The 19,823-nt window shown below is 73.5% G+C and overlaps 1 protein-coding gene across 1 annotated transcript; it reads left to right on the top strand.

The window, feature by feature from the left end:
* Positions 1-211: 211 nt before the first annotated feature.
* PELP1 (proline, glutamate and leucine rich protein 1) lies at positions 212-18,374 on the top strand. The gene is given in 19 exon segments (XM_039499713.1): positions 212-333; positions 1,465-1,529; positions 1,834-1,939; positions 2,239-2,388; positions 6,951-7,022; positions 7,114-7,173; positions 7,526-7,676; positions 8,892-9,024; positions 10,755-10,842; positions 11,049-11,137; positions 12,936-13,052; positions 13,128-13,278; positions 14,370-14,511; positions 14,627-14,682; positions 15,738-15,944; positions 16,097-16,187; positions 16,220-16,531; positions 16,534-17,354; positions 18,005-18,374. Coding segments are annotated over 19 exon segments (3,015 nt in total). The 5' UTR covers positions 212-219; the 3' UTR covers positions 18,095-18,374.
* The last annotated feature ends 1,449 nt before the right edge of the window (positions 18,375-19,823 follow it).

The following is a 19,823-nucleotide window of genomic DNA, read 5'->3' on the forward strand; positions in this document are numbered from 1 at the left end:
CCCATTGGGCCGGTCACACACAGCGGTTTCCAGACCCCGCCCCGAACGCGGCGCGATGACGCACGGCTAGCCGGCCGGCGGGCGCGCGCGGTCCCCAGGGCTCCAGTCGTCTGGGAATGACGTCAGGCGGGCGCGCGCGCGCGGCGGTTGGTTTCAGGGCCGCCGGGCGCGTGGCGATGACGCGGGGGCGGGGCGGAGCAGAGCGGCGCGCGGGGCAGCATGGCGGCGGCGGCGGCGGCGGCCTCGGGCTGCCCGGGGCGGCTGGTGCTGGAGGCGCTGGGCGGGGCCCGGCCCCTGCCCGGCCTGGTGCGCGGCCTGCGGGACAGCGGCCAGGTGAGCGCCCCGGAGCCCCGCCCCCTCCCTCCCCGCCCGCGGAGCCCCGCCCCTCCGGGAGCCCGCCCCTCCCGGCCGGGAGCCCCGCCCCCTCCTCTTCGCCCGCGGAGCCCCGCCCCTCCCTGCCCCGGAGCCCCGCCCCTCCTCTTCGCCCGCGGAGCCCCGCCCCCTCCCTGCCCCGGAGCCCCGCCCCCTTCCTCCCCGCCCGCGGAGCCCCGCCCCTCCCGGGCCCCGCCCTCCTCTTCGCCCGCGGGCCCCGCCCCCTCCTGCCCCGGGCCCCGCCTCTGGGAGCCCCGCCCCTCCGGCCCGCCCGCGGAGCCCCGCCCCCTCCTGCCCCTGAGCCCCGCCCCTCCGGGAGCCCTGCCCCTCCGGGAGCCCGCCCCTCCCTGCCCTCGGGAGCCCCGCCCCTCCGGGAGCTCCGCCCCTCTCCCTGCCCTCGGGAGCCCGCCCTCCCTCCCCGCCCCCTCCGGGAGCCCGCCCCCTCCTGCCCTCGGGAGCCCGCCCCTCCGGGAGCCCCGTCCTCCTCCCCGCCCGCGGAGCCGCCCCCTCCGGGAGCCCCGCCCCTCCGGGAGCCCGCCCCTCCCTGCCCTCGGGAGCCCCCTCCTCCTGGCCCCGGGCCCCGCCCTCCTGGCCCCGGAGCCCCGCCCCATTCGCCCCGGCCGCGGAGCCGCCCCCCTCGGGTGCCCCGCCCTTCCTGCCATCGGGAGCCCGCCCCCTTCCCAGGGCCCGCCCCTCTCTCCCTGCCCCGGGAGCCCTGCCCTTTGCGGAGCCCCGCCCCCTCCCTGCTCTCGGGAGCTCCGCCCCTCCCTCCTCAGAGCCCCGCCCCACCCGGAGCCCGGGAGCCCCGCCCCTTCCCGTGAGGCCCGCCCCCTCCCTGCCCCCTGAGTCGCATCCTCCCCCCAGGTCTGACCCCCCTGGGCAGGAGGGCGCGATGAGGGCTGGGGGGCTAAGAGGGTCTGGGGGGTGTGTGGGGAGGAGGAGGGTCCGGGGGGCAGAGTAGCCTGGGGGGCTCCCCCCTTGCTGCAGGGGTCTCCAGGGCATGTGCGCCACGCTGCCCCCATCCCAGGGCTGGGGGGGGGGGCTGTTCTGTCCGGGGTTCGTCGCTAACCCCCCCCCACTTTGTGTTCCCAGAACCTGCAGGCCCTGGGGGGCCTGATCGGGGCCACCAACGCCCGGCTGGGCGCCGTCAAGACACGGTGAGTCCCCCCCCACCCCCGCTCTGGGGGCAGAGGGGTCTGACCCATCCCCCCAAAGGGCTGGTCCCACGGGGCAGCTGGGAGTCCCCTGGAAACCCCTCCCTGGTTCCCTCACACTGCGCCCCACAGGGAAACCCTGCCCAGACTCCCCCCCCCCCGGCTCCCCTGCGAACTCCCCACCATGGGCCCCATAGAGGCACCCCTGGAGCCACCTCCTCCCCTTGCTTTCCCAGCGCGTGACACTGACTCAGCCCCCCACCCCAGCCGGGGGGGTGCCCCCCACTGATCTCCCTGTGCCCCCCAGGTTCGAGGGGCTGTGTCTGCTCTCCCTGCTGGTGAGCGAGAGCCCCACGGAGCTGTTCCAGCAGCACTGCCTGGGCTGGCTGCGCGCCCTGCAGCACCTGCTCCAGGTGAGGGGGGGCAGGGGGGGCCGTGCCTGAAAGAAAGGGGGGGGGTGAGAGAGGAGAGGGAGGGCAAAAGGGGGGTGTGAAAAAACTGGGACTCTGGGTTGAGCTGGGGATAGGGGGCGGAGCGAGAGGTGTGGGGCAGGGAGGGGTGAGGGCGTCGTACGGGACGCGGGGTGGGGCAGGCAGGGGAGCCGTGTGGTGGGGAAGGGGCAGGGCAGGGTGTGGGGGGAGGGGCAGGAGGGGCAGCGGGGGGGGCAGGCAGGAAGTGGGCGTGGCTGGGCTGACACCTCCCCCGCCCCCAGTCCCAGGACCCCGCCCCCACCATGGCGCTGGGGGTGGCCGTGCTGCGGGACCTGCTGCTCTACTCCTGCCAGCTGCCCGAGCTGGGGCGGGACATCGCCACCGACCACATCCCCGGGCTGCTGACCTCCCTGCTGGCCCTCAAACCCGAGGTGAGTGCCCCCCCCCCACAGCGCCGGCCCCGCTCCCCCCCCCCCCCACATCCCCGGGCTGCTCACCTCCCTGCTGGCCCTCAAACCCGAGGTGAGTGTCCCCAGCGCCGGCCCCGCTCCCCCCCCACACATCCCCAGGCTGCTGACCTCCCTGCTGGCCCTCAAACCCGAGGTGAGTGTCCCCCCCCACACACAGCGCCGGCCCTGCTCCCCCCCACACACAGCGCCGGCCCCGTCCCCCACATCCCGGGCTGCTGACCTCCCTGCTGGCCCTCAAACCCAGGTGAGTGTCCCCACAGCGCCAGCCCCGCTCCCCCACACAGCGCCGGCCCGCTCCCCACATCCCGGGCTGCTGACCTCCCTGCTGGGCCTGAAACCCGAGGTGAGTGTCCCCACAGCGCCCGGCCCCGCTCCCCACATCCCGGGCTGCTCACCTCCCTGCTGGGCCTGAAACCCGAGGTGAGTGTCCCCCCACACAGCGCCGGCCCGCTCCCACACACAGCGCCGGCCCCGCTCCCCACACACATCCCGGGCTGCTGACCTCCCTGCTGGCCCTCAAACCCGAGGTGAGTGTCGCCCCCTCACAGCGCCAGCCCCGCTCCCCCACACATCCCCGGGCTGCTGACCTCCTGCTGGCCCTCAAACCCGAGGTGAGTGTCCCCCCACGGCGCCGGCCCCGCTCCCCACACACATCCCGGGCTGCTGACCTCCTGCTGGCCCTCAAACCCGAGGTGAGTGTCCCCACGGCGCCGGCCCCGCTCCCCACACAGCGCTGGCCCCGTCCCCACATCCCGGGCTGCTGACCTCCCTGCTGGCCCTGAAACCCGAGGTGAGTGTCTCCCACAGCGCTGGCCCCGCTCCCCACACACAGCGCTGGCCCCGTCCCCCACATCCCGGGCTGCTCACCTCCCTGCTGGCCCTGAAACCCGAGGTGAGTGTCCCCACAGCGCCAGCCCCGCTCCCCATCCCGGGCTGCTCACTCCCTGCTGGGCCTGAAACCCAGGTGAGTGCCCCCACAGCGCCGGCCCCGCTCCCCCCACATCCCCGGGCTGCTGACCTCCTGCTGGCCCTGAAACCCGAGGTGAGTGTCCCCACAGCGCCGGCCCCGTCCCCACACATCCCGGGCTGCTGACCTCCCTGCTGGCCCTCAAACCCGAGGTGAGTGCCCCCACACACACACACAGCGCCGGCCCCGCTCCCCCCACACATCGCGGCCCCGCTCCCCACACACAGCGCCGGCCCGCTCCCCCACATCCCGGGCTGCTGACCTCCCTGCTGGCCCTGAAACCCGAGGTGAGTGTCCCCACACAGCGCCGGCCCCGTCCCCACACATCCCGGGCTGCTGACCTCCTGCTGGCCCTCAAACCCGAGGTGAGTGTCCCCACACAGCGCCGGCCCGTCCCCCACACATCCCCAGGCTGCTGACCTCCCTGCTGGCCCTCAAACCCGAGGTGAGTGTCCCCCACAGCGCCGGCCCGCTCCCCATCCCGGGCTGCTCACCTCCCTGCTGGCCCTGAAACCCGAGGTGAGTGTCCCCCACAGCGCCAGCCCCGCTCCCCATCCCGGGCTGCTCACCTCCTGCTGGGCCTGAAACCCGAGGTGAGTGCCCCCACAGCGCCGGCCCGCTCCCCACACATCCCGGCTGCTGACCTCCCTGCTGGCCCTGAAACCCGAGGTGAGTGTCCCCCACACAGCGCCGGCCCCGTCCCCCACATCCCGGGCTGCTGACCTCCCTGCTGGCCTCAAACCCGAGGTGAGTGCCCCACACACAGCGCCCGGCCCGCTCCCCACACAGCGCCGGCCCGCTCCCCCACATCCCGGGCTGCTGACCTCCCTGCTGGCCCTGAAACCCGAGGTGAGTGTCCCCACAGCGCCGGCCCCGTCCCTCCACACATCCCCGGGCTGCTGACCTCCCTGCTGGCCCTCAAACCGAGGTGAGTGTCCCCACAGCGCCGGCCCCGTCCCCTCCCACACATCCCGGGCTGCTGACCTCCCTGCTGGCCTCAAACCCGAGGTGAGTGTCCCCACAGCGCCGGCCCCGCTCCCCACACACAGCGCCGGCCCCGCTCCCCCACATCCCGGGCTGCTGACCTCCTGCTGGCCCTCAAACCCGAGGTGAGTGTCCCCACACACAGCGCCGGCCCTGCTCCCACACACAGCGCCGGCCCCGTCCCCACATCCCGGGCTGCTGACCTCCCTGCTGGCCCTCAAACCCGAGGTGAGTGCCCCACACACACACAGCGCCGGCCCCGCTCCCCACACACATCGCCGGCCCCGCTCCCCACACACAGCGCCGGCCCGCTCCCCACATCCCGGGCTGCTGACCTCCCTGCTGGCCCTGAAACCCGAGGTGAGTGTCCCCCACAGCGCCGGCCCGTCCCCCCACATCCCGGGCTGCTGACCTCCCTGCTGGCCCTCAAACCCGAGGTGAGTGTCCCCACACAGCGCCGGCCCGTCCCCCACACAACCCCCGGCTGCTGACCTCCCAGCGGGCCCTCAAACCCGAGGTGAGTGTCCCCCCACAGCGCCCGGCCCCGCTCCCCATCCCGGGCTGCGCACCTCCCTGCTGGCCCTGAACCCCGCGGTGAGTGTCCCCCCCCCCCAGCGCCAGCCCCGCTCCCCCCCCCCCCATCCCCGGGCTGCTCACCTCCCTGCTGGGCCTGAAACCCGAGGTGAGTGCCCCACAGCGCCGGCCCCGCTCCCCACACATCCCCGGGCTGCTGACCTCCTGCTGGCCCTGAAACCCGAGGTGAGTGTCCCCACAGCGCCGGCCCCGTCCCCTCCCACACATCCCCGGGCTGCTGACCTCCCTGCTGGCCCTCAAACCCGAGGTGAGTGCCCCCCACACACAGCGCCGGCCCCGCTCCCACACACAGCGCCGGCCCGCTCCCCCACATCCCGGGCTGCTGACCTCCCTGCTGGCCCTGAAACCCGAGGTGAGTGTCCCCACAGCGCCGGCCCCGTCCTCCACACATCCCGGGCTGCTGACCTCCCTGCTGGCCCTCAAACCGAGGTGAGTGTCCCCACAGCGCCGGCCCCGTCCCTCCCACACATCCCGGCTGCTGACCTCCCTGCTGGCCCTCAAACCCGAGGTGAGTGTCCCCACAGCGCCGGCCCGCTCCCCACACACAGCGCCGGCCCCGCTCCCCACATCCCGGGCTGCTGACCTCCCTGCTGGCCCTCAAACCCGAGGTGAGTGTCCCCACACACAGCGCCCGGCCCTGCTCCCACACACAGCGCCGGCCCCGTCCCCCACATCCCCGGGCTGCTGACCTCCCTGCTGGCCCTCAAACCCGAGGTGAGTGCCCCCACACACAGCGCCGGCCCGCTCCCCACACACATCCCCGGGCTGCTGACCTCCCTGCTGGCCCTCAAACCCCAGGTGAGTGTCCCCACAGCGCCGGCCCGTCCCCCACACATCCCCGGGCTGCTGACCTCCCTGCTGGCCCTCAAACCCGAGGTGAGTGTCTCCCCCCAGCGCCGGCCCGTCCCCCACAGCGCCGGCCCCGTCCCCCCACAGCGCCGGCCCCGTCCCCACACATCCCCAGGCTGCTCACCTCCTGCTGGCCCTCAAACCCGAGGTGAGTGTCCCCTCACAGCGCCAGCCCCGCTCCCCACACAGCGCCGGCCCGCTCCCCCACATCCCGGGCTGCTCACCTGCTGGGCCTGAAACCCGAGGTGAGTGTCCCCCGACATCGCCGGCCCCGTCCCCCATCCCGGGCTGCTGACCTCCCTGCTGGCCTCAAACCCGAGGTGAGTGTCCCCAGTGCCGGCCCGCTCCCCACACACATCCCGGGCTGCTGACCTCCCTGCTGGCCCTCAAACCCGAGGTGAGTGTCCCCCCCACAGCGCCCGGCCCGCCTCCCCACACACATCCCGGGCTGCTGACCTCCTGCTGGCCCTCAAACCCGAGGTGAGTGTCCCCCTCACAGCGCCAGCCCCCACACACAGCGCCGGCCCGCTCCCACATCCCGGGCTGCTCACCTCCTGCTGGCCCTCAAACCCAAGGTGAGTGTCTCCCACAGCGCCGGCCCCGCTCCCCCACATCCCGGGCTGCTCACCTCCCTGCTGGCCCTCAAACCCGAGGTGAGTGCCCCCACACACAGCGCCGGCCCGTCCCCACATCCCCGGGCTGCTGACCTCCCTGCTGGCCTCGAACCCAAGGTGAGTGTCCCCCCACAGCGCCGGCCCGCTCCCCACACACAGCGCCGGCTCCGTCCCCCACATCCCCGGGCTGCTGACCTCCCTGCTGGCCCTGAAACCCGAGGTGAGTGTGTCCCCCACAGCGCCGGCCCCGCTCCCCATCCCCGGGCTGCTGACCTCCCTGCTGGCCCTGAAACCCGAGGTGAGTGTGTCCCCACAGCGCCGGCCCGCTCCCCATCCCGGGCTGCTGACCTCCTGCTGGCCCTGAAACCCGAGGTGAGTGTGTCCCCACAGCGCCGGCCCGCTCCCCCATCCCCGGGCTGCTCACCTCCCTGCTGGCCCTCAAACCCGAGGTGAGTGGCCCCCCCAGGGCCAGCCAGGCGGGTGGGAGCCTGACGGCGTCTCCGCTCTCTCCCCAGTGCCAGCTCTCGGCGCTGGAGGGGATCAAGGCCTGCATGACGTGTTACCCGCGGGCCTGCGGCTCCCTCCGGGTAAGTCTGTCTCCCCGCTGTGGGGCAGGGGAGGGGGGCGCCGTGGGGCTCGCTGCCCGGCCGCTCACCCACTTTCTCTCCTCACCCCCAGGGCAAACTAGCCGCCTATTTCCTGTCCCGAGTGGACGCTGAGTCGCCCCAACTGCAGCAGGTACTGGGGGGGCGCTGTGGGGGGGGGAGCTCTGGGAGCTGGCCCGAGGCATGCTGGGAACAGCTCCCCCCCCCCAGATCGGTGTGGTTAAATCCATCCGCTTCCGGGGGGAGCTGGGCCTGCGGGGATCCGCACAGTGGGGCAGATGGGGGGGTCTCCCCTGGGCTGGGAGGGGCGCTGTGGGGGGGGGTGTTGCTCCCCCAGGACGTGGGCAGGAGGGCAGCACTTGGGAGGAGCTGTCCTGCGACATGGGGGGCTGGGGATCAGCCCCCAGGGGCCCCCCCGGGAGCCGATGGGGGGCTCTCCCCTGGCCGGGGGGGCGCTGACACCGTCTCCCCCCCCCCCCCGGCAGCTGGCGTGCGAATGCTACGCGCTGCTGCCCTCGCTGGGCGCAGGCTTCACCCACGGGCTGAAGCACACGGAGTGCTGGGAGCAGGAGCTGCACGCGCTGCTGGCCACGCTGCACGGCCTGCTGGGAAACCTCTACGAGGGCGCCGAGACCGGTAAGGGGGGCGGGGCGTACGGGAGGGGAACCCAGGCGTCCGGCGGGCCGGAGTCCCCGTCAGAGCTCTCGGGGGGGGGGGTGAACCCAGGCGTCCGGCGGGTCGGAGTCCCCCTCAGAGCTCTCGGGGTGGGGGGGATGAACCCAGGCGTCGGGCGGGTCGGAGTCCCCGTCAGAGCTCTCGGGGTGGGGGGGATGAACCCAGGCGTCCGGCGGGTCGGAGTCCCCATCAGAGCTCCTGGTCGGGGGTGAACCCAGGCGTCCGGCGGGTCGGAGTCCCCGTCAGAGCTCCTGGTCGGGGGTGAACCCAGGCGTCTGGCAGATCGGAGGCCCCGTCAGAGCTCCGGGGCGGGGGTGAACCCAGGTGTCTGGCGGATCGGTGCCCCTGTCAGAGCTCGTGGGGGGCAGACGCCAGTGGAGGGGGGCGGTGAAACCAGGTGTCCGGTGGATCGGTGCCCCTGTCAGAGCTCGAGGGGGGCAGACGCCAGTGGGGGTGTGTGTGAACCCAGGCGTCTGGCAGATCGGAGCCCCATCAGAGCTCTCGGGGGGCAGACGCCAGTGGGGGTGTGTGTGAACCCAGGTGTCCGGCAGGTCGGAGTCCCTGTCAGATCTCCCGGGGGGCAGACGCCAGTGGAGGGGGAGGGTGAACCCAGGTGTCTGGTGGATCGGTGCCCCCGTCAGAGCTCGTGGGGGGCAGACGCCAGTGGGGGTGTGGGTGAACCCAGGCGTCTGGCAGATCGGAGCCCCCATCAGAGCTCGTGGGGGGCAGACGCCAGTGGAGGGGGGGGGTGAACCCAGGCGTCCGGTGGATCGGTGCCCGTCAGAGCTCTCGGGGGGCAGACGCCAGTGGGGGGGGCGGGGTGTGTGAACCCAGGTGTCTGGCGGATCGGAGCCCCCCGCAGATCTCCCGGGGGGCAGATGCCAGTGGGGGGGGCGGGGTGTGTGAACCCAGGTGTCCGGCAGGTCGGAGTCCCTGTCAGATCTCCCGGGGGGCAGACACCAGTGGAGGGGGGGAGGTGAACCCAGGCGTCCGGTGGATCGGAGCCCCCGTCAGAGCTCTTGGGGGGCAGACGCCAGTGTGTGTGGGGGTGTGAACAGCCCTCCATTACACTAAGATGCTGCTCCCGGGGTGGTGGTGGGGACCCCGGCGTCCTGCCCAGCCCAGTGGAGGGCCGGGAACCCCCCCCACTGACGGCCCCCTTTCACCCCCCCACAGACCCCCTGCCCTACGAGGGCCCAGGCGTGGAGCTGCTGCTGCCGCCGGCACCGCCCGACGGGGAGACCAACTTCGTCCTGAACCTCTGCAACCGCTTCTCCGGCCTGGCCAAGTGCCTGGAACTCCTGCTGAGGTACCCGCGCCCCCCCCGGCCCCCCCCAGACTGCGCCGGGCTCTGCCGGGCCGGCGATGGTCAGTGAACGCCGGGGGCGGGTTCAGCGTCTCTCCCCCTCCCTGGGAGCGTTCAGCCCCCCAGCCCCCCCGGGACGCTGCCGGGGTTCCTCCCCCCAGACTGCGCCGGGCTCTGCCAGGCCGGCGATGGTCAGTGAACGCCGGGGGTGGGTTCAGCGTCTCTCCCCCTCCCTGGGAGCGTTCAGCCCCCCGGCCCCCCCCCGGGACACTGCCGGGGTTCCCCCCCCCCAGACTGCGCCGGGCTCTGCCGGGCGGCGATGGTCAGTGAACGCCGGGGTGGGTTCAGCGTCTCTCCTCCCTGGGAGCGTTCAGCCCCCCGGCCCCCCCGGGACACTGCCGGGGTTCCCCGCACCCCCCCAGACTGCGCCGGGCTCTGCCGGGCCGGCGATGGTCAGTGAACGCCGGGGGCGGGTTCAGCCTGGGAGCGTTCAGCCCCGCCCCAGACTGCGCCGGGCTCTGCCGGGGCGATGGTCAGTGAACGCCGGGGCGGGTTCAGCGTCTCCCCCTCCTGGGAGTGTTCAGCCCCGGCCTCCCCGGGACACTGCCGGGTTCCCCAGACTGCGCCGGGCTCTGCCGGGCCGGGCGATGGTCAGTGAACGCCGGGCGGGTTCAGCGTGTCTCCCCCTCCCTGGGAGCGTTCAGCCCCCCGGCCCCCCCGGGACACTGCCGGGGTTCCCGCACCCAGACTGCGCCGGGCTCTGCCGGGCAGCGATGGTCAGTGAACGCCGGTGGGTTCAGCGTCTCTCCCCCTCCTGGGAGCGTTCAGCCCCCAGCCTCCCGGGACGCTGCCGGGGTTCCTCCCCCCAGACTGCGCCGGGCTCTGCCGGGCCGGCGATGGTCAGTGAACGCCGGGGGCGGGTTCAGCGTCTCTCCCCCTCCCTGGGAGTGTTCAGCCCCCCGGCCTCCCCCCGGGACACTGCCGGGTTCCCCAGACTGCGCCGGGCTCTGCCGGGCCGGCGATGGTCAGTGAACGCCGGGGGCGGATTCAGCGTCTCTCCCCCTCCCTGGGAGCGTTCAGCCCCCCGGCCCCCCCCCGGGACACTGCCGGGGGTCCCCCCCCCCAGACTGCGCCGGGCTCTGCCGGGCCGGCGATGGTCAGTGAACGCCGGGGGCGGGTTCAGCGTCTCTCCCCCTCCCTGGGAGCGTTCAGCCCCGGCCCCCGGGACACTGCCGGGTTCCCAGACTGCGCCGGGCTCTGCCGGGCAGCGATGGTCAGTGAACGCCGGGGGCGGGTTCAGCGTCTCTCCCCCTCCCTGGGAGCGTTCAGCCCCCCAGCCCCCCCGTGTGCTCCCCACAGCGATCCCCTCTGACCCCCCCCCAGGCAGCCGGGACGCAGCCGGGTTCTGAGCCGGGAGGAACGCGCGTAGCACCGAGGTCGTTAGCACCGGGAGCAGGGACCCACAGCAACGTCCCTCGGGGGGGGGCCCTGAGTCCCAAACCAGCCGCCCCCCCCCACCTCCTCGCAGGGGGCGGGCCCCGTGCCCCGTTAGCCCGTCACCGTCACACCTGCCCCCTAGCTACGGGAGTAACACGTAGGGAAACTGAGGCACGCACCCAGTCCTCCGAGCACGTGCAGGACAGCGCCCCCTAGTGCCGTAGCGGGGGGGGGTTGTGCTGATGAAAGGGGAGAGCCCCCCCCAGCTAATGCCCCCCCGCTCCGTCCCATTGCAGCAGCGAGTTTGTGGCTCCGGTGACGGTTCCGGTCCAGGACGTTCTGGATCTCGTGTGCCGGGCTCTGAACATCTCCAGCAAGAACATCGTGAGTTGGGGCGGGGAATGTCCCGCCAGCCCCGAGGCCCATACGGCCCCGTAGGGCCCAGCCTGCCTGCTCTTAAAGGGCCAGCGCCCTGGCCCGCTCTTGGGGAGCCAGTCTGGGTGTGCGGGGCTGGAGTCGCCCCCTTGTCCCCCAAGGGGGGGGCTGGAGCCTGTCTGACCCCCCCCCCCCGTCATCTCCCCCCCACCCAGAGCTGGTTCGGCGACGGGCCCCTGAAAATGCTGCTGCTGCCGTCGGTCCACCTGGAGATCCTGGATGTGCTGGCGGCCCTGATCCTGGCGTGAGTCCCCCGGGGGCGGGGCGGGGCTGGGAGCGCGCTGACCCCTCTCCCCCCAAGTGTGGGGTGCACTGGGGCAGTGTGGGGGAATACAGGGGGGTCCCTGCCTCGCCGTGCTGACCCCTCTCCCCCCAGGTGTGGGGCCCGGCTGGCGCGCTGGGGCAGCATGGGGGCATACGGGGGGGTCCCTGCCTCGCCGCGCTGACCCCTCTCCCCCCAGGTGTGGGGCCCGGCGGGGGCAGCGTGGGGGGATATGGGGGGGTCCCTGCCTCGCCGCGCTGATCCCTCTCCCCCCAGGTGTGGGGCCCAGCTGGGGCAGTGTGGGGGGATACGGGGGGGTCCCTGCTTCGCCGCGCTGACCCCTCTCCCCGCAGGTGTGGGGCCCGGCGGGGGCAGCGTGGGGGGATACGGGGGGGTCCCTGCCTCGCCGTGCTGACCCCTCTCCCCCCAGGTGTGGGGCCCGGCTGGCGCGCTGGGGCAGCATGGGGGCATACGGGGGGGTCCCTGCCTCGCCGCGCTGACCCCTCTCCCCCCAGGTGTGGGGCCCGGCGGGGGCAGCGTGGGGAGATACGGGGGGGTCCCTGCCTCGCCGCGCTGACCCCTCTCCCCCAGGTGTGGGGCCCGGCGGGGGCAGCGTGGGAGATACGGGGGTCCCTGCCTCACCGCTGACCCTCTCCCGCAGGTGTGGGGCCCGGCGGGGCAGCGTGGGGATATGGGGTCCCTGCCTGCCGCGCTGACCCCTCTCCCGCAGGTGTGGGGCCCGGCGGGGCAGTGGGGGGGATACGGGGGGGTCCCTGCCTCACCGCGCTGACCCCTCTCCCCGCAGGTGTGGGGCCCGGCGGGCGCGCTGGGGCAGCATGGGGGGATCCGGGGGGGTCCCTGCCTCGCCGTGCTGACCCCTCTCCCCCCAGGTGTGGGGCCCGGCTGGCGCTGGGGCAGCATGGGGGCATACGGGGTCCCTGCCTCGCGCGCTGACCCCTCTCCCCAGGTGTGGGGCCCGGCGGGGCAGCGTGGGAGATACAGGGGTCCCTGCCTCGCCGCGCTGACCCCTCTCCCGCAGGTGTGGGGCCCGGCGGGGGCAGCGTGGGGAGATACGGGGGTCCCTGCCTGCGCGCTGACCCCTCCCCCCAGGTGTGGGGCCCAGCTGGGGCAGTGTGGGGGGATACGGGGGGGGGTCGCTGCTTCGCCGCGCTGACCCCTCTCCCCGCAGGTGTGGGGCCCGGCGGGGGCAGCGTGGGGGGATATGGGGGGGTCCCTGCCTCGCCGCGCTGACCCCTCTCCCCCAGGTGTGGGGCCCGGCGGGGGCAGCGTGGGGAGATACGGGGGGGTCCCTGCCTCGCCGCGCTGACCCCTCTCCCCCAGGTGTGGGGCCCGGCGGGGCAGCGTGGGAGATACGGGGTCCCTGCCTCGCCGCTGACCCCTCTCCCCAGGTGTGGGGCCCGGCGGGGCAGTGTGGGGATGCGGGGGTCCCTGCCTCGCGCGCTGTCCCTCTCCCCAGGTGTGGGGCCGGCGGGGCAGCGTGGGGGATATGGGGGTCCCTGCCTCTCCGCGCTGACCCCTCTCCCCGCAGGTGTGGGGCCCGGGGGGGCCCGCGGGGGGAGACCCGGGGGGGTCCCTGCCTCGCCGCGCTGACCCCTCTCCCCCCAGGTGTGGGGCCCGGCGGGGGCAGCGTGGGGGGATACGGGGGGGTCCCTGCCTCGCCGCGCTGACCCCTCTCCCCGCAGGTGTGGGGCCCGGCGGGGGCAGCGTGGGGAGATACGGGGGGGTCCCTGCCTCGCCGCGCTGACCCCTCTCCCCGCAGGTGTGGGGCCCGGCTGGCGCGCTGGGGCACCGTTCTGGGCCGGCTCTTCCCCCAGGTGCTGGGCGCCTGGAGCAGCAGCAGGGACTCGGTGCCGCTGGGCCAGGAGAAGCCCTACAGGTCAGTGGGGGGCCAGGTGTGTGTGTGGGGGGGTCCCGTTCTGCAGCCCTGCCCTGACCCCCCCTCTCTCTGCAGCGCCGTGCGCACCCGGCTGTACCAGGTCCTGGAGCTGTGGGTGCAGGTGGGCGGGGCCGGCGCGGGGGTGCTGCAGGGCCCCCCCCACCACAGCGAGGCCCTGCTGGCCCATCTGCTGAGCGACATCGCGCCCCCCACCGACAGCGTCAAGGTGAGCCCCCCTGGCGCCCCCCTGCGTGCCGGGGAGAGCGCCCCCTGCTGAGCCCCCGGCCCCACAGCGCCCCCTAGCGCCCCCTGGAGCCCCCCTGTGTGCCGGGGAGAGCGCCCCCTGCTGAGCCCCCTGCCCCGCTCCCTGCCCCACAGCGCCCCTGGAGCCCCCTGCGCCCCTAGCGGCCCCTGAGCCCCCTGTGTGCCGGGAGAGCCCCTGCTGAGCCCCTGCGTGCCGGGAGCGCCCCTGCTGAGCCCCGGCCCACAGCGCCCCTAGCGCCCCTGGAGCCCCTGTGTGCCGGGAGAGCGCCCCCTGCTGAGCCCCCCTGCGTGCCGGGGAGAGCGCCCCCTGCTGAGCCCCCGGCCCCACAGCGCCCCCTAGCGCCCCCTGGAGCCCCCCTGTGTGCCGGGGAGAGCGCCCCCTGCTGAGCCCCCCTGCGTGCCGGGAGCGCCCCTGCTGAGCCCCTGCCCCACAGCGCCCCTAGCGCCCCTGGAGCCCCTGTGTGCCGGAGAGCGCCCTGCTGAGCCCCCGCTGCGCTCCCTGCCCCACAGCGCCCCTGGGGCCAGCCCTGCCTGCCAGGGGAGAGCGCCCCCTGCTGAGCTCCAGCTCTGAACCCTGCCCCATAGCGCCCCTGGAACCCCTGTGTGTTGGGAGAACGCCCCTGGAACCCCTGTGTGCTGGGGAGAGCGCCCCCTGCTGAGCCCCCGCTCTGCTCCCTGCCCCACAGCGCCCCCTAGCGCCGTCCTGGAACCACCCTGTGTGCTGGGGAGAGCGCCCCCTGCTGAGCCCCTGCTCTGCTCCTTGCCCCACAGCACCCCCTAGCGCCGCCCTGGGGCCAGCCCTGCCTGCCGGGGGAGAGCGCCCCCTGCTGAGCCCCTGCTCCGCTCCTTGCCCCACAGCGCCCCCTAGCGCCACCCTGGGGCCAGCCCTGCCTGCCGGGGGAGAGCGCCCCCTGCTGAGCCCCCCCCTGCTCCCTGCCCCACAGCGCCCCCTAGCGCCCCCCTGCTCCCTGCCCCACAGCGCCCCCTAGCGCCCCCCTGCTCCCTGCCCCACAGCGCCCCCTAGCACCTCGCTAACTGCTCCTGCCCCTGCAGCTGAAAGTGGGGCGCCCTGGCTCGGAGGGGAAGCCCAGCGCCCCCAAGAAGCCGAAGCTCTCGGAGGGGGGTGACGCCCCCTCCCTGCACCGCAAGCAGGACCCCATGGCCAACAGCGACGTCTGCAAGGCGGCTCTGCAAGGTAACGGGGCCCCCGGGCAGGCCTGGGGGCGGGGCCATCGCCTGGGGGGCTCACCCCTTGTGGGGGGCTGGGGGTGACCGAGCTGCCCCCCTGAAACTCTCCCGTCTCTCTGCAGCGCTGAGCCGGGCCATCCTGCTGGGAGGAAGCCTGGTGAAGGAGGAGACCCACAGGGTGAGTGAGGGGGGGCGGCGCAGGGGGGGTTAGATGGGGCCGGCACATGGGGCTGCAGGGAGGCAGGGGTGGGGCGCAGGGTGGTGGGCGGAAGGCAGGGGATTAAAGGGGTGGGGCTCCAGGCTCCGGGAGTGGGGGCTCTGGGTTGCAGGGTGGTGGGGGGCCAGGTTATGGGTGCGAGGGGGAGTTACGGGCGTGGGGGGGGCCCGGGTACGGGGTGAGTGAGGGAGTGCAGGGCTCCGGGTTACAGGGCGAGTGGGGGAGTTGCAGGGTGAGTGGGGGGCTCCAGGTTATGGTGCGAGTGGGGGAGTTATGGGTTGAATTGGGGGGCTCCGGGTTACGGGGTGAGTGGGGGAGTTGCAGGGTGAGTGCAGGGCTCCAGGTTACGGGGCGAGTGGGGGAGTTGTGGAGCGAATTGTGGGGCTCCGAGTTGCGGGGCGAATTGTGGGGCTCCGGGTTACAGGGCGAGTGGGGGAGTTGTGGAGCGAATTGTGGGGCTCCGAGTTGCGGGGCGAATTGTGGGGCTTTGGGTTATGGGGCGAGTGGGGGAGTTGCAAGGTGAATGGGGGGCTTTGGGCTACGGGGCGAATTGGGGAGCTCCGGGTTACGGGGCGAGTGGGGAGTTGTGGAGCGGGTGGGGGCTCCGGGTTACGGGGTGAGTGGGGGCTCGGGGCGAGTGGGGGCTCCAGGTTGCGGGGCGAATTGGGGAGCTCCGGGTTACGGGGCGAGTGGGGGAGTTGTGGAGTGAATTGGGGGGCTCCGGGTTATGGGGCGAGTGGGGGACTTGCAAGGTGAATGGGGGGGCTCTGGGCTACGGGGCGAACTGAGGGGCTCTGGGTTGCAGGGCAAGTGGGGGAATCCGGGTTACGGGGCGAGTGGGGGGCTCCGGGTTACAGGGCAAGTGGGGGAATCCGGGTTGCAGGGTGAGTGGGGGGCTCCGGGTTATGGTGCGAGTGGGGGAGTTACGGGGCGAATTGGGGGGCTCCGGGTTACGGGGCACATTGGGGACTCCGGGTTACGGGCGCCGTCTCTAACCCCCCCGTCTCTCCCCACAGCGGCTGCAGGAGCTGGTGGTGCCGCTGCTGCTCCGCCTGGCCCAGGGGGACGTCCCCCCCGGGGGCCCCTACGCCAGCCCGGCCTGTCGCCACCAGCTGTACCGGCTGCTGCTGGCGCTGCTCCTGGCGCCCGCGCCCGCCTGCCCCCCGCCCCTGCACTGCGCCCTGCGGGCCTTCGCCCTGGGCCAGCGGGACCCCAGCCTGCAGGTGAGACCCCGGGGCCCCGGCTCCCGCGCTCCCCTCTCTCGCCCGCTGCAGGTGAGACCCCCCGGGGCCCCCCGGCTCCAGCGCTCCCCCTCTCGCCCTCCCCGGCCTTCTCCCCCGGCTCCAGCGCTCCCCCCCTCTCTCGCCCCCTGCAGGTGTCGTCCTTCTGCGCCGAAGCCCTGGTGACCTGCAGCGCCCTGGCGCGGCCCCGGGTGCCCTCCCTGCAGCTCCCCCTCGGCGCCCGGCCCCTCGGACCTGGCCGCGCTCCCCTCCGCCAGGCCCGCCCTTCCCGCCCGCCGCCGCCCGCCCCCCGCCCGCCAACCACCTGGGGCTGGCACCGCCCCGGCTGCCCCCTTCCGCCGCCCCCGGCCTGGCGCTGGCGGAGGAGCCCGGGGAGGCGGGCGACCCCCGGCTGCTGGCCCCGCCCTCGCCCGGGGGCGCGGAGGAGGGGGGGGCGGGGCTGGGGGGCAAACCCCGGCGCCCCGTCTACGTGCACTACGAGAAGGAGGAGGAGTCGGACGTGGAGATCTCCCTGGAGAGCGACTCCGACGACAGCGTGGTCATCGTCCCCAAGGGGCTGCTGCCCCCGCCCCGCCGCCCCGCGCCCCCCCCCGCCCCGCCCAGCCCCCCGAGGAGCCGCCCGCCGCCCCGCTCCCACTCCCGCTGCCGCCCGCGGCCGGCGAGGCGCTGCCCGGCCTGGGCGAGGAGAACCCGGCCGTGATCAACATCAACAGCAGCGAGGAGGAGGAGGAGGAGTTCCCGGAGGAGGAGGACGAGGAGGAGGACGAGGAGGAGGAGGAGGAGGAGGAGGAGTACTTCGACGAGGAAGACGAGGACTTCGACGAGGAGGAGGAGGAGGAATTCGAGGAGGAGGAGGAGCTGGGGGAGGAGGAGGAGGAGGAGGAGGAGGAGTACGAGGAGGAGGAAGGCCTGTCGGAGGAGGAGGAGGAGGAGGAGGGGGCCCTGTCGGAGGACGAGCGGGCACCCCCCACCCCCCAGGAGCCGCCGGCCGCGCCCGGGGAGCCGGACGATCTCATCATGGAGGTGGAGGAGAGCCAGGGCCCCGGGCCGCTGCCCCCCGAGGAGGTGGAGGAGGAGGAGGAGGTGGTGGTGATGAAGGCTAGTCCCCCGCCCGCCCCGCAGCCGCCACCGCCGCGGGAGGAGGAGGAGGAGGAGGAGCTGCCGCCGGCCACACCCACCCCGCCCCAGCAGGCCAGCCCCCTCCAGGCCCCGCCTCCCGCCCCAGAGGAGATGGGGGAGGAGCCCCCGCTGCTGGAAGCCTCGCCCCCCATCCTGGAGGAGGAGCGGCCCCCCAAGGAGGAGGGGGCACCCCCGGCGGGGGAGCAGGGGGACGGCGCCGGAGAGGGGCCGCAGCCCAGCCCCGAGCGGGAGCAGCCGGCCGTGAAGGCAGAGGTGAGATGGGGTGAGGCGGGGACCCGGGAGGGGCGAGGTGGGGTGGGGGCATGAAGGCAGAGGTGAGACAGGGGTGGGGTCTGGGGAGGGGCGGGCGTGGGGGGTGGGAGGGCGTGAAGGCAGAGGTGAGATGGGGGTGGGGTCTGGGGAGGGGCGGGCGTGGGGGGTGGGAGGGCGTGAAGGCAGAGGTGAGATGGGGTGGGGTCTGGGGAGGCGGGCGTGGGGTGGGAGGCGTGAAGGCAGAGGTGAGACGGGGTGAGGCGGGGACCCGGGAGGCGAGGGTGGGGTGGGAGGCGTGAAGGCAGAGGTGAGATGGGGTGGGGACCCGGGAGGGGTGGGCGTGGGGTGGGGGCGTGAAGGCAGAGGTGAGACAGGGGTGGGGTCTGGGGAGGGGCGGGCGTGGGGGGTGGGAGGGCGTGAAGGCAGAGGTGAGACGGGGGTGAGGGGCGGGGTGAGGGGTGAGTCGGGGTGAGGGGAGAAGAAGAGATGAGATGGGGTGAGCGGGGACCAGGGGTGGGGTGGGGGGGGTGAGTCGGGGGGTGAGGGGAGAAGAAGAGATGAGATGGGGGGTGGAGGTGGGGCCTCGGGGAGGGGGGGAGGTGGGGCTGCCCCAAGGCAAAGGGCTGACACCCCCGCCATCTTTCCCGCAGGCAGAGGCAGACGAGACGGAGACCATGCTGGCTGACTTCATCGACTGCCCCCCGGACGACGAGAAGGGGCCCCCCGAACCCGGCCCCTAGAGGGTCCCCCCGATCCGCCTGCTCACCCCGGGAACCCCCCCAACCAGCCCCCCCCACACTGTGTGTCCCGGATGGTTCAATAAACACCCCCTCCCTCCAGTGCCAGGCTGTGCCGTCTGTGTGGGGTGGGGTTACTGGGGGGGCGACAGTGCAGGACAGTTGCACCTGTATCCCCACCCCATGCTCAGCAGGTCCCCCCCTCCCCCAGCCTCTCTTCATGGGTGGGTCCTACGTCCGGGGGGGGTTCAGCGATTGGGGGAAGCCCCCCGCCCCACCGAGAGCCTGGGGCTCCCCTGGCCTCATGCCCCAGAGACCTGCCAGCCGCCCGGAGTGGGGACACGCGCCTGCCTGCACATGCCGCGCCCCGTGGGGGGAGAGCCCTCTCCATATGGGGGGGTCTGACCCCCCATGACCTGACCTTACGTCCCCGCACAGGGCTCGCCCCCTGTATCAGCCCCCACCTCCAGTGCCCCCGCGGTGGGGCTCGTTCGCAGCAGCAGGGCTGGGGGGTGACCCCGGACTGTGTATCCCCGGGAGAGCAGAGAGATGCTAGGGAGGAGCCACTAAGGGGGTGTGCAGGTGAGTGCGCCCCCCCCTTCACCCCAGACCCACCTCTGCTGGCCTGGCTCTTTGGGGAATCCCCCCTCAGGATTCGGTGCCCCCTGGGAGCGCTCAGCCCCCTTGGACCCCCCGTGAGCTCCCTGCAGCGAGTCCCCCCGGGGAGCCTGACCCCCGCCCCCAAAGGGCCCTGCCCCCCACTCCGGTCACCTGGACCCTCTGGCCAGCTCCTGGCGGGGGACGGACCCCGCCCCGTTAGCCCATCGCCATCACACCTGCCCTGCACCGATCCCGCCCCCTAGCTAGAGCAGTGACCCGTGGGGAAACCGAGGCGCGCGCACGGTACGCAGAGACGACATTAAGAACGGTCCCGCTTCGGCACCAGAAGACTCGAGTGCAGAATAACGGACGGGCGTTTATGGTTACGCTGCGAACGCCACACCGAACCCTCGCCGAGGGGGAGCACAGCTTTGTGCCCTTTTCTCAGCGCGCGCCCGAGTCTCCGAAAGCGCCACGACCGGGTTGAAAATCCCGTGCGCGAGAGCCCGGCATTTGGCAGCGTCTCCCGAAGCTGCGGAAGCGAGTGCCGAGCACGGAGGAGGCAGCCGAAGCACCTCGTACAAAGGCCTGGCACCAGCGCCGCGGTTTCAATCGGTGAGAAAGGCCGGCCGAGTTTTGAAGAGGACAAAGCCAAGCGGAAGCAGAAACTTCAAGAATTCGAGGGGGGAAAACCCCCAAATACCCAGGTCCTGCCATACTGTCCAAGTCACGGAGCAGTATCGGCACGGACGAACCCGCATGGCGAGCTGAGCGAAATCGGGTGGAAGCGGTCGCAGAAAAAGCCAAAGTACAGATTGGCGTCAGCTTTCAAAATGCTGCGTGCGAGGACCCGTCTCCAGCCTCCCTCAGCAGCAAGAAGCCCTTCGTGGCCGCCAGGGAGGGCGAGTAATACAAGTAGACAGGAAGGTGAGGTTCACCCAATATAATTAGTGGTAACGGAGCTTTGTCCTCGTTACCAGAAGCAGCCCTGTTGAGAGATGGGGTTTGCTCTGAAATACGCTCACGCGCCCAAAGAACCGACGGCAGTCGGGTTTATAAATACGGGACCGGAACCAGGTTCGCTCCGGTCCCAGTCTCCTGGTCTTCTCATTCCAGTCCCCGTACGCAGGCG

This window comes from Mauremys reevesii, linkage group 14 (assembly GCF_016161935.1).
Source record: "Mauremys reevesii isolate NIE-2019 linkage group 14, ASM1616193v1, whole genome shotgun sequence".
Lineage (NCBI taxonomy): Eukaryota > Metazoa > Chordata > Testudines > Geoemydidae > Mauremys > Mauremys reevesii.